The following is a 12,610-nucleotide window of genomic DNA, read 5'->3' as shown; positions in this document are numbered from 1 at the left end:
TTAAGCAAATCTGTGTGTCTGCATGCTTATGTGCGCCTGACTAAGAAAAAGAGAGTGGGTGGAAGATGTAAAGTTCGTAACTACAAATGTGTGCACCAAGGAAATACACTTCACACAAATTGACAATATACAACTTTAAATTGTTGGCTAAATCTGTATCAATGTATAATCTATATCAACTGAATGGAATGAAGTATTGCACGAGTGTGTTTTTACTTGATTGAGTTTCTGAAGTGGTCTTCGGCAGGATTTTTCACTGTGCAGCTATTGAGCAGCCAAAGGTCTGCTTCTGTTGGATCATCTACAAAAGGAAAGAGAGCATTGATTAGAGTGTAACATATAACTGAATACACAGACCGATACATAAACACACAACAGGGCTGTAATTCTAAGTCCTTATACGACACAGTAGATTGTTCACCAGAAGGGTAAAATTAAAAATGAATAAAATACTGAAGCACGTACAATTAAAGGCTAAAACAAAAAAAATGCTAGACTCTTTCACAACAAAATAAGACAAACGTGAGCTTTTTCATGCCTATATAGAAAAACACAAACAATTGAGCATACGAAATCCCTTATCTCCACAACCCAGAATCATAAACCCATTGCATAAAACAGATGAAAACAGTACATGGCACTCCAAGTAAATCACACATGCATAATTGGTTTCTGGCATCATTCACTCAAGTTTACAGCATGTCACGGGTCAGCGTTACTATAAAAATCCGGTTTAATGCCTGTTCAAGCTAAATTTCTTGATATTTTCCTCTACTGTAATTTTGGAAGCTCCGCAACTATCAGCTTTATAATATATAGTATACATTCATTTAACATAATACTCTCATACTTCCTGGGTAATGAGTACATGGTTTGATTCCTGTGTGTGTGCAAGCAAGGCATTTCTGCGGAAGGTTCAGAACTTGGTAACACAACTTGAAGTTTTATACATAAAGCTGACATTACGCCGTCATCTGTCATTAGCATGAATAAGGTGTCAAGTCAGGGACGAGAGAGAAAATGGCACTACGAGCCCCTCACAGCAGTGCACACTCGACCAGAGTATGTGTGGAACTAACTGGACTATTGAGAGTGTTGCGATCGTGAGACAAAACGATCAAAAAACCAGGGCAAGCAGGTCGACTCTGCATGTTCGGGTGTAGGAGGAAGTTGCGTATGTGGGAATGGAGGGGGGGGGGACTTGGAGGACGGCAAAATAACGGTAAGAAATCCGTTCAATTCTGACCCAGATAACAAAATAATAATGTTGCCATCAAAAGCTCGGTCTTAGTGTTGTTTTATAGAAGGAAACCAATGTTGAAGTGTCCCTAATGCAAAAAAAAATAGCTTCAGTCACTGACAGGATTTTCAAGAAAAATGCCGTTTTCTCAGCTTTCTGTCAGAAACTGGCGATTTGTGTAAAACTTGCCAATTCAACTGCTGATTACGGAAGAACAAAACAAGCTAAAAACAAAACAAAAATTCTGATGAAAGTAGAGACTAATCCTTCAGAATCTGGTTTCAGATTGTCAAAGTACAAAATATTCTGTGGGTCTTTAAAAATCTGTCAAAACGCTCTAAAATGGCCGGCAGTGAGGGGGGGGGGAGCCGTTCTGAAAATGGCTGGCAGTGAATGAGTTAAGTGTAGTTCGCTACATTATGACACCTTTGGAGCTATGTTGGCATTTTTTGGGTTAGGTGGAGGGATCTAGTGGGGTAGGTAGGGGTTAGGGTTAAGGTAACGAACGACACTTAATGACAGCCTTCATGCATGACATCTTATTCATGCTAATGACAGATACTGACAGTATAATGTCAGCCTTTATGTATAAAACTTCAAGTAAGGAGTTACCAAAAAGTTTTGCATTCAAGAAATATTTAAGTTTGAGTCTCTGGAATTCACATTTGAAGTAAATACGGTAAGTAGGTTCCTGTCAGACACAAAGCAATAATCCAAACTTATTATCCAAAAATTTAAATAAATAAATCTACAAACTGAAACCGATGAAATCAGTGATGAAGAGAAAAAAGTTGCCAAACAATGACAACTTTTAATCTATTTACAGACCGAAACCATCTTTTCTTTACAATCTAAAAAAAAAAAAACCAGCATGTGGAGGTTGAGCAGTTTTAGGTGATGGAATCAGACAGCCAGCAAGGCTTAATGATGCCTCACAAAAACAAAAATACAGCTGCATGTCTCCAAAAAGCAACATAAATAACGTGAGTCACTCCGGTATGACATGAATCATCCGTAGAATTTGTTTGTTGGGTATTCTAGTAATGATGCTAGTAATGATTGCTCGTTTTAGGAAATAAAACGGAAAAAAAAGATTAAAGAAAAATACATGTGTGCAAAAAGGCGATAAAATTAGGTGAGGTTTGCAAGAAAAAGGTGCACATGTTGTTTTGTTTGTTTTTGGGAGAAACCAACAGACACATACTGATATACTGATAAACACAAGGTTGTAGTGGGAGTGGTCGCAGCTGTGTTGTTGCCATTTCCTGTGTCCCGGGGGAGGCCCCAGACCAATAATGAGCTCTCAATCACAGAAGAAGAAGCTGAAAAACAACACAGGCAAGACTTGCCATGCTTGTATTTCTAGCCACTGGGTGTAGTTTACACTCATGCATGTAAATGTTCAAGTTTGTGTTCTGTTTTTGTGGCAGTGTTAAAACAGTTCTAAATACCATCCAATGACATTCCATGAAAAACTGCTGCTCGGGAACGTCTGGAATCTTTGATTTGCATGATTTTTGCATAGACAAGGTTCAGCCAATGGCGGAGGGGGTCATTTGGTTCTTTTACGATCAAGTATCATGAGGCAATTGGGGAGAATCTGTTAGAGTAGAATGTTGCAATATCCTTTATCTGATGGAAAAAAGTCCCGGATTGTATGACTGGCTCCTCGGGGAAAGTTTACTGGAGGAGAAGAAGCTCCTCCAGTTTTGTACAAGTTGTAAAAAGAGATTAATGTGCATACATGCAGACTTATTAAATCAAAATGTATTTATATCATGCTTTTTGTATATATATAAAATATAATCCAAAGTGGTTTACATTATTAAAACTCTACATCCATTAAAATGATGTATGTATTAATGTAATTTATACAAGTGACTAAAGTCACAAAAAAGCTGGATATAACAGTTTGATGAGTGTATAACCAACACATTGAGCATTGATTGATAATTGTATTTTTTCTGTAGTCCAAATGTTTTTAATTCGTTACGAATTGTAACACAGTGGTTAAGAGCATAGTTCAAAATACATTTAAATTACAATCAATCCTAACGGAGCTTAGTAAAAATGACAAAATTAAAAGATTATTTGGGCAAATTGTAAAACAGTAACTATGTATAAAAATAAATGTAATTGTGAAATTAATGAATGAGCATTGAGAAGAATCAGTCTCGCATTTATAATGCAATTTAATTGGTTAGAGGAAGATGGAATCTAATTAAACCTGGAAACCAACAATGCACCCATTTCATGGCGTACATTAAATGTACAATTATTTACCTTTTACACACTGCACTTGTCCCCAGCGGTTACCTTATATCTACAAATATTATTTGTGTAACAATGTTTCACATACACACAAGCATTTATACACGATGGCAAGACTACTGCATTCAGTCTGCTGCCAATACATAGAATGTATGTTTCATACTTTCCTACTCTGTTCGACTGTAATGTATTCATGTGTCCAAAATGTAATGTATTCTAGTAATCTAAAGTTGTTGACCTCACTATACACAAAAAAAGATTGGACACTGCTCACGTGCGTGCGTTTCTGTGTTGTGGGGGGTCATACATAACACATTTCAATCATTCTACTCCCCATGGAAATGAAGGCAAAGAGCTATCAGAGCAGGTGCAGTCACCATATAAGTGTGGATTGGCCAAAGAACGAGGAACAGGGGTATGTGTCTGAACACATGTATAGGCAAAAAAGCAAGGTAAAAAAAAAGGAAGTGATTTATTTTACATATTCAGGCATCTAAAAAAAAATGCCTATTAATCAAATGAAATCATGATTTACAATGCAGGAAAATATACATGTTTACATTATTATATGATATCCAGCTTTATTCGCTGTACAATGTACTTGTGTGTGTGTTTTTTTTCATCCACAGGTGTATGCAACGCTGAGCAGAGAAACAGAGGTGAGGATCAGCTGCAGGGTCAAAAAGCAGAGAAACATACGCACTAAACAAATGTGCAGAATGGGAATATGTTCATTTCCCCAAACTCCAATGTTTCTACTGTATATGCAGATGTGCCATCACGCAAATAAAATGTAAAATAATATCCAACTCAGCACTGTTTCTGGTGTATGTGACCAGGGTTAAGATCATGTACGTTTATCCTGAAACCAATTACAGTAGTTTCTGCGGCTCTGCTCAGATGCTTATGAAGTAGATCTAGTCCAGATGCACAAAGTCAAATGGAGAAAGCAAGAGTAAAAATGACTTTCCTTAATGGAAAATATATATTCTAGATTCAATTAGTCACATACATGAAATACAGGATAAAGACTTGCATGAAGTAATACAGATCTGCTCTGATTTTAAGTTTCAAAAAGTATCAAATTCTGTTTTTGTTTACCTATTTACACGTCAGTTCAAAGTTTTGTTTCCAGTTCATTGACTTTCCCTAACCAGATGCCATTACTGACTTTTAAACATCAAAGCACATGCTGAAATCACACAGTTCTTTTGTGAGATTTGACATCCGTCCATTTGTTGTTAGACAAAACATGGTCCCAAAACATGCATTTGAGGGTATATTCCCCATCATGTGGCAATATCTGCTATTTTTGTTTCTAAAAAAAAAAAGTAAAAAAAAATACATAAATAAATAATAACAACATTGCCGTTTCCGGAAGTGAAGTACGTTTTTTCCATCTATTTTCCGCGATCACAGAAAATCGGATCCTCTAATATAGTAAGGATTAGTATTTGCTTACTAATACAAAATTGCTCCTGTACATTTAAGATGTCTCGCGTGTCTTTGGGTTTTATCATAATGTTCATTTCAACAGACAAAACGTACATTGTGCACTACTACCTTTGCTGTCCAAATGCAGGTGTTTTATACTTGTGTTAATAGAGAGGTGCAGTCCAGAATGTTTCAGACATTACCTTATTAATGAATGTGTAATTATTTAGCATTGACGAAAGCTAAATCAGGTTTGTTGGAGCAAGGAGATGACTAAAGTATGCAGTCCTCCAGGACTAGAATTGAGACACTGGATTTAAAGTGATTAAGAGGATTAGTTGCATTTACTTGCACCATCCTGCACACATTCACGCTCCAATGAGGATAATGGAAGGTGCATGTTGTTCATTGGGAGAATATTATGGTTGAGAGTCTTATCCAAGGTCACTTTGAAACATAGGCAGCAGGAGTTGGGATCAAACTGCCATGGTTAACACGAGAGGACAATCTGCTCACCCACCAAAGCAACAGTCGCGTCCTCCTTATTGTGTCTGTAGTTTATGTGTGGTGCCAGTATAAAGTAAAACTGGGGCTGTAGCATTTTTCCTCCATCTCTGTAAGAAGTCTATCTGTTTAATCCCAAAGGTATGCATTTAAAGTATAAACCCTAGATTTTTCCCTTTATTATTCACCTACACACAACTTCATATAGAACAAACACTTCAGGCTACAGCGAGCAGTATATAAAGAACAGAAGCAATGGTTGCATATAGCATGTGAAAAAGTCACATGCTAAACTAAACTAAACTCTAAACTCAAGCAAGAACTAGGAAAATCAGGGTTGGAATTTGGTAAAGTCAGATTGCAAAAAACAACATGCTCTTATGTAATTCACCTTAATTTGGTTTTGATACAGTATGCAGCAGCTGAAAAAAGTCAAATACCACAAAAATAAAATGTAAAAAAATGAGACCTGTGACTTGTATTTTGGTGTGAAGATGAATCCCATCAAAAAAGTAAATGAATAGCCCAGTTTATCCTTAAGATGTTCTGTCCTGATGAGCAAGTTCCACATGCCTTTCAATAAATACTGTCATGGTCATAATAATTAAAGACTTTCGTGCTCGTATGATTGCAACCTTAAACTCTGAAATGACAATTTTCCTCTCCAGCACTCAGAGGCTTTAATAGAGATCACTTTCCAAATGCCTGCTGGGAGAGTGCTTAGCTTCTCTCTTCTTTTCCAGTTCTCGCTGATTATAAAGTATACCACTTGACTTGTTGAGGCAGCTTGGGGAAGTTCACTGCAGTGACACTGTGTATATTTATGTCCAAAAAAAAACCTCTCGAGACTTTTGCTTTCCAAGCACCATAAACCTTTCACACAGGCTCCTTTAATTCCCTCGTGCGATGGCAGACACACTGCATATGACCCTACTTTCATTAGTATCATCATGACAAGAGGATCATATTTTCCACTTGAGACTAACCTATTTAAGGATTTTCCAAATTTCTTTTGACACCCTCCCCTGGTTGTACACGTGATACAAGTTACACATCCTCATCCTAAAATCTACAAACAGAAAAGACTGAATGATGGTTAAGCAAGCCATACATTCAGTCATACAGATTACATTTCTTACATAGATGATTATGTGATTTATGTGTCCAATCAGTCACTTTCCTAGAGTCTGCAAATAAGGAAAACATTCCATCATGCAACCCAAAGCAGGGCCGTCTCTGATTTCATTCTGCTGTTCGGCCATGGTTACATGATGTACAGGAGGAGAGGCCTGGGATTGTTGGCCTGTAATTTGCACGTGTGTGTGTGTGTGTGTGTGTGGGAGTTTAAAATATAAGGCAGACAGCAATGCTCAGGGTCAACAAGATGATGTGAATATTTTACATGCAGTCTACACCATGACCCACTTTCTATATCCCATGCCCCCACATACCCCCAGACTCCACCACAAACCCTAAACATCCACAAAGCAGTGATGAACAGTGAAGCCTGCTTTTATATTTTTTTAAAAAAACAGTATATATCAGAGTTTTTCAAGCTTGGGGTATATGTATAGTAATGGATACATTTAACAAATTACTGATTTATTTATTTTTCAATAGTAGAATTCATCAAGCATTGGATTGTTCACCCACTAATAGGGAACGTGAGCTGGGTTTAGACCATCGTGAGACAGGTTAGTTTTACCCTACTGATGATGTGTTGTTGCAATAGTAATCCTGCTATATATATATCTCAAATAAAATGCACTATAAAAAATATCTGAGGTGGCACAACACAATCCTAGCTATTCTATATTTGTAACACAGTATAATAAACATGAACAAAAACTAATTCTAGAAAAGAAATAGTTTTTGGAACCACTGGTATATATATACACACAAAGCACAACACGTATTGATACATTGCTCTTTAGTTTTTACAAAGTCGTTTATATTCTCAAAAAAACTGACAAAACCTGAAGACGTGCACGCATGTTGCTCTCATGTTATTTCTGTCCTCTGACCTTCCATCATACGTCCCCTCCCTGAAACACATTGCCTCTTCTTCTTCTTCACTGCCCCTCCAAACATTCACCCAGACAGACACACAAGGTCACAAAAACCTTGGAGCACAGTGCAGCATTGGTTCGTGGGATAGGGGCAGGGGGTGACTTTGGGGTGAATGGACACACCTGACTGAGCTAACAAAGGCCTGTGTGGTGTTACTTTCTGATAGGCCAACTAGACAGCTGGATGTGGTGGAGCACAGACCCACTCCTCATGCTACGTTCACACCAAACGCGGCTTCTGCGGCACAAGCGAACACATTACATGCAAAGTCAATGGTTTAGACGCGCTGGGAGGCGAATTATTCGCCGGTGGGGCGGCGCGAACTGTTTCGCGCGTTGAACGCGAATGCTGCGGCAAGCGCGCTCCCGATTTTCGCGTTGTTCGCCGTTCGCTTGAGTTGAAAATATTGAACTCCAGCGGCAGTTTCGCGTGACGCGCGCGCGAAAGCCAATCAGAGTCCTTGTTGGCAATGACGTCAGGCAGGCAACACGGAAACCAGTATTTTCACCCGTTCAACCATTGAGGAGAAGCTAATCGTAGCGGTGTGTGACCACCGGGAGCCTGTTATTTTAACCGGGACCAGGAAGGATTTGGCGTGGAGGAGAATCAGCGAGGAGGTGGAGCAGCAGGTAAATGTTCTCTCTGTAGTTTTCATCTTTGAAAATCGGCAGTGAGTGAGGATAGCATTAGCTAATGATAGCATTAGCCGCTAACACCAGCTATTTTCACTTATGGGTTATGAGAGGAAAAAAAAGTCAGTAGAACCGTGGTGGGTCAGCTGCAGGAACATCTAAACGGTGGAAATACCCTGTGGTCATGTCCTTCATCGACCCCTTTGTTTCACCGCGAGAGACAAGCAGCAACATGGGGCAGAGGGTTGAGGAAGACAGGACCGCAGAGTATGGTCAACCATCAGAGACTGGAGGTTTGTTTATCAGTGCAGACATATAGAAATATATACCAGGTTAATATTCAGGCCTTTATGTATCACAGGGCTTCTTCTAGTGGGGGATCTAAATCTAGTGTAGTGATTTAAAATGTATAGTAATGTGTTTCATATATTGTTTGCTGTCACTCAGAGGTAGACAATCAGATGAGTGATGGAGAAGGACAGGGAGGGGGAACAGATAGTGCTCAGGGAGCAGGAGAAGATGATGATGATGATAATGATGCTGCAGCAGCATCTCCTGCAGAAACAAGTGCAGCCAAACCATCTGATATGAACATGACAGAAGTTGTTTTGCATTCTGTTATAAATAAAATGTATCTATAAATGCTTGGTATATCAGTGATGACAATGTTGATCATTACCTCATTTAATGTTTAATTAAAATATATCTATGATCTTATTTAAGTAACAGTGACTTGATAAGCTATTTTATATGTATATATATAATGTTTGTTTATTTTTAAGGAAAAAGAGCACAGAAGAGGCCCAGCCAAGGCTCTCCAAGAGAGGTGGAGCAGCTTATCCTACAGACCTTCAGGAGACCTCCTCCTCACCACCAGCTCTGACTGAGGATGAGATGTTTTTCAGAGACCTGCTTCCTATCCTGCAAAAAGTGCCACCAGAATTTATGGAACGTTAAATTTCAAAGTTTTAAACTTCTTGATTATCATCCGGTAACACTAAATTTGGAATATTTTAATTAGGTTTTGGATTGGGCTGGATGGGCTGGATGGGCGGCACTCTTTGCATGGCAGGAACCACATTGTGAATAGTTTTTTTATACTAGTTTGTTTATTATGTAAGTTTTATAATATTGAAGTAAACAGTTTGTTTAAAATTGAGGTATTATGTTAATGTACATGGTGTTCTTTCAGAATTGTTGATTAAAAACACATTTTAAAGTGTACTTTTGCTTTCTTTTTAATTTCTATCAATGCATCTTAACAGCTATGTGTACACCACATCAAGGTTATATATTTTGTTCATACAAGAATATATAGTTTCCTCATATTGATTCTGTGTGAGACTTTTAATGCCTTAAATTAATTTCAGAGGTGAGGTTTCTTGGATTATTTCTTTCTGGTTAAAAATGAAGCTGACAGACGTTTCTCTCCCCATTCTTCCATATTTATTATACACATGTTAATACAGTAGGAAGTTTGCTCTATAGAAGTATGTGGTTGGCTCTTAAAATAGTCGTTTTGGGTGTTCTGGTGGAATATGTCTAGCCATGGAACGGCTCCTGCAGAGAAGTACGATGTGAAGACCTCTCGTCCATAGCTGTTAGCTGTGGTCCTGAAGGAGTCACCTGTGGTCAGATACCTGCACAGTGAACAACATAGAAAAGCTCAGATCATTGATAATCAGATATATATAATGTGGGTGTGTACGTGTGCATAAAAGGTGGAGAGATTAGAAAGAACAGGCCTTATCTGCCAGATGACAATAATTAACAGTAGTAAATAAATAATGATTTATTAATAAGAGTTAAAAACAATAAATATTATTAATGAAACAAGCCTCATCTTCCAGAATAGATCTCCAGAGGACAAAAAATAACAATAGTAAATAATTTATTATAATGATTAACTTTTATTTTAGTTGTAATATATTTATGATAAAAAACAATAAAGCAGGGATTAATATAGTATCTATCTTTATTGTGTATTTGAGAGATGTGTCTGATGAATCATGGCATCTTCGGTTGCTTATGAAACTTACCGGAGACAGACAGACAGTCGTTCGGCTGCAGAGATGGAGCTCCGGTAGTTGGTATCCTGCCGGGACATCCGTGGGCCAATCCGACCCAGCAGGTCGTCGAATCGGGCGCTGGTCATCCACGGGTACCGCTGGAAGCAGTCATCATCCAGCTGTAGCTTCTGAAGCGGTCAGTGAAGCTCACCGAGTTGGATGTGGCGCTGGTTAACCTGGTGAAGCCAGGAAAGCCGACGTTCCTTCCGAGGTTAGGAGCAGTGAATTAACGGAGGTCCTCCATAGTTGATGGTGGAAACAAACAGAGCCTGGTTGTCGCCGTTTGGGAGTCTGGTGGGCGGAGCTTCGCTTCAGACGCGAATGAAGCGAATAGGGAAACATTTTTTGATCCCGCGAATCCTGCGGAAGGTTTCGCGCGACAGACGCGAACGGTCCCGCAGAAAACGCGTTTGGTGTGAACGTAGCATCAGAATGACTTATATTAATAAATTTAAACTAAGTTACTGATGACAAACTAATGAACAGTGAAATTCACTGCAATATTATATTGTTGGTGACTTAAACATTGGATCAAACGTGCTAGAGTGCAGTCTACATTTGAGTAAGAGAACCATTTACAATATAATTTTTTAAAAAAAGCTAATTGCATAAATGCAAGTCTTAATATGTATCAACTATATCCAACAGTTTTTAATATGACACATCAGAATCAGAATCAGAATCAGAAATGTTTTTAATGGCCATGTACAGTTTTAAGGACAGTACAAGAAATTTGTCTTGGTAGTTGGTGCACAAAACAAACACAAAAAAAACAAAAACAAAGAACAACCCAGCAACAATAATAATAATAATAATAATAATAATAATGATAAATATAAAGGATGAGGGATAGATAGAGAATAAAGGATAAGTAGGCTAAATATAAATATATATATATATATATATATATATATATATATACAGCGCAGCAGATAATGTCATCATGGAGGTGGTGATCGGGTGGGGGGGGGTTCAGTGGGTGACTTGGGGTGTGTTCATGTGGATGGTGGCAGAGGGAAAGAAGCTGTTTTTGTGTCTCTGTAATGGGCCTACATATAACAGCTGCAGTTACCTTTAAGCCATCCCATTCCCAAAGCATGTGCGTGATCATAGGTGTGTTCAGAGAGCTGAGCTGGACATGTTGAGTGGGGACTACAAGACAGATCCCTGCTGACAGCAATGCTGTCTAAAAGGCTTTGAGCCCCACGGGAGAAAGTAGGAGTCCCTTTGTGTGTGCACGTCTGTGTGTATGTGTGCATTCGTGCGTGCGTGTGCATGTGTATTAACGTGGCAAATTGTGAATGGACCCTCAAATACTTTTACCTCTACTCTCATTTTAAAAACACTTGCTCAGGCACATGCTGGCTTTCACATACACACTAACATACATTCAAACAAGCATGCAAGCACAAAAACACACGCTCTCACGTGCACACATGAGGGGCTTGGGGTTTGGCAGTTGGTCTTTCCATAAAATAAGTATCTTTCCCGCTGTAAATTGTACCAACAATTATCAGATCATAGAGATCAGTACAAAACCACAATATATTGCAACTCAACTATCTAGTTAAATGGCATCTCGGCTTTCCTTCACGACGTAACTGCTATTCACAAAGAGAGCTACGCAAGATCCGCGGCTGTCAATCATCATCATATATGACGTAAAATCCAGTTTTCAACCTCAAATAACTTATTTAAAACAAAACTTCACAGAAAAATGAGCTCTTGAACACAATGTAGGCCTGTAATAACTAATGATTAGGGATGTAACGATTCACTCAACTCCCGATACGATTCGATTCACGATACTGGGTTCACGATACGATTCTCTCACAACTTATTTTACAAAACAGGACTGTAGACAAATGATGATTGAAAAATATTCCTTTATTTTTTAGAAAATACTGTACTGTGTCAAAAGAATCCCTTGATAAACTATTCAAAACAATGCAATTCAACTAAAAATAAATCTTGAATTAAATAAATAAAGGAATAATACAAATGAAGAAGAAGCCTATTAATTTAAATTCTGGTTCTATAATAAACAATGCAAAACTGCATAATAGTTCTTTTTCTTTTTAAAAGTGCAACTGAAAATGTATTTTGTGCCTTAACAATTGGACTTTAAAAAAAAAAAAAAAAAAAACCCATCATTGCACTGTATTTAGGTCAGATATTTATTTGGACCAGCAGAGGGCGCTGGTAACCCAGTGGTAACCATGCAGATATTCTGTGCAGTGAAGAAGAGATGCTATGCTAGCAGACATAGCTAATAGAAAAATGTGACTTTTACAGATATTCACGTAATATTACAGATATTCTTTCGGTGCTAAAGGGGTAAGGAATAATTTATGAACATATTTAAGAGTAGAAGGCGGCCAGAAAGAAAG

The 12,610-nt window shown here is 38.2% G+C and overlaps 1 protein-coding gene across 1 annotated transcript in view; it reads right to left on the bottom strand.

Annotated features, from left to right (window-relative positions):
- Window positions 1-212: 212 nt before the first annotated feature.
- The window catches only part of LOC114460707 (threonylcarbamoyladenosine tRNA methylthiotransferase-like), a 45,209-nt gene continuing 32,811 nt past the window's right edge, over window positions 213-12,610 (bottom strand). Inside the window, exon 4 of the mRNA XM_028442634.1 lies at window positions 213-301. Coding sequence (XP_028298435.1) covers window positions 213-301 — 89 coding nt within the window. The remainder of the gene's footprint in view (window positions 302-12,610) is intronic.

Source organism: Gouania willdenowi, unplaced genomic scaffold (genome assembly GCF_900634775.1).
Source record: "Gouania willdenowi unplaced genomic scaffold, fGouWil2.1 scaffold_62_arrow_ctg1, whole genome shotgun sequence".
Lineage (NCBI taxonomy): Eukaryota > Metazoa > Chordata > Actinopteri > Blenniiformes > Gobiesocidae > Gouania > Gouania willdenowi.
This window is presented reverse-complemented; position numbering and strand designations above follow the sequence as displayed.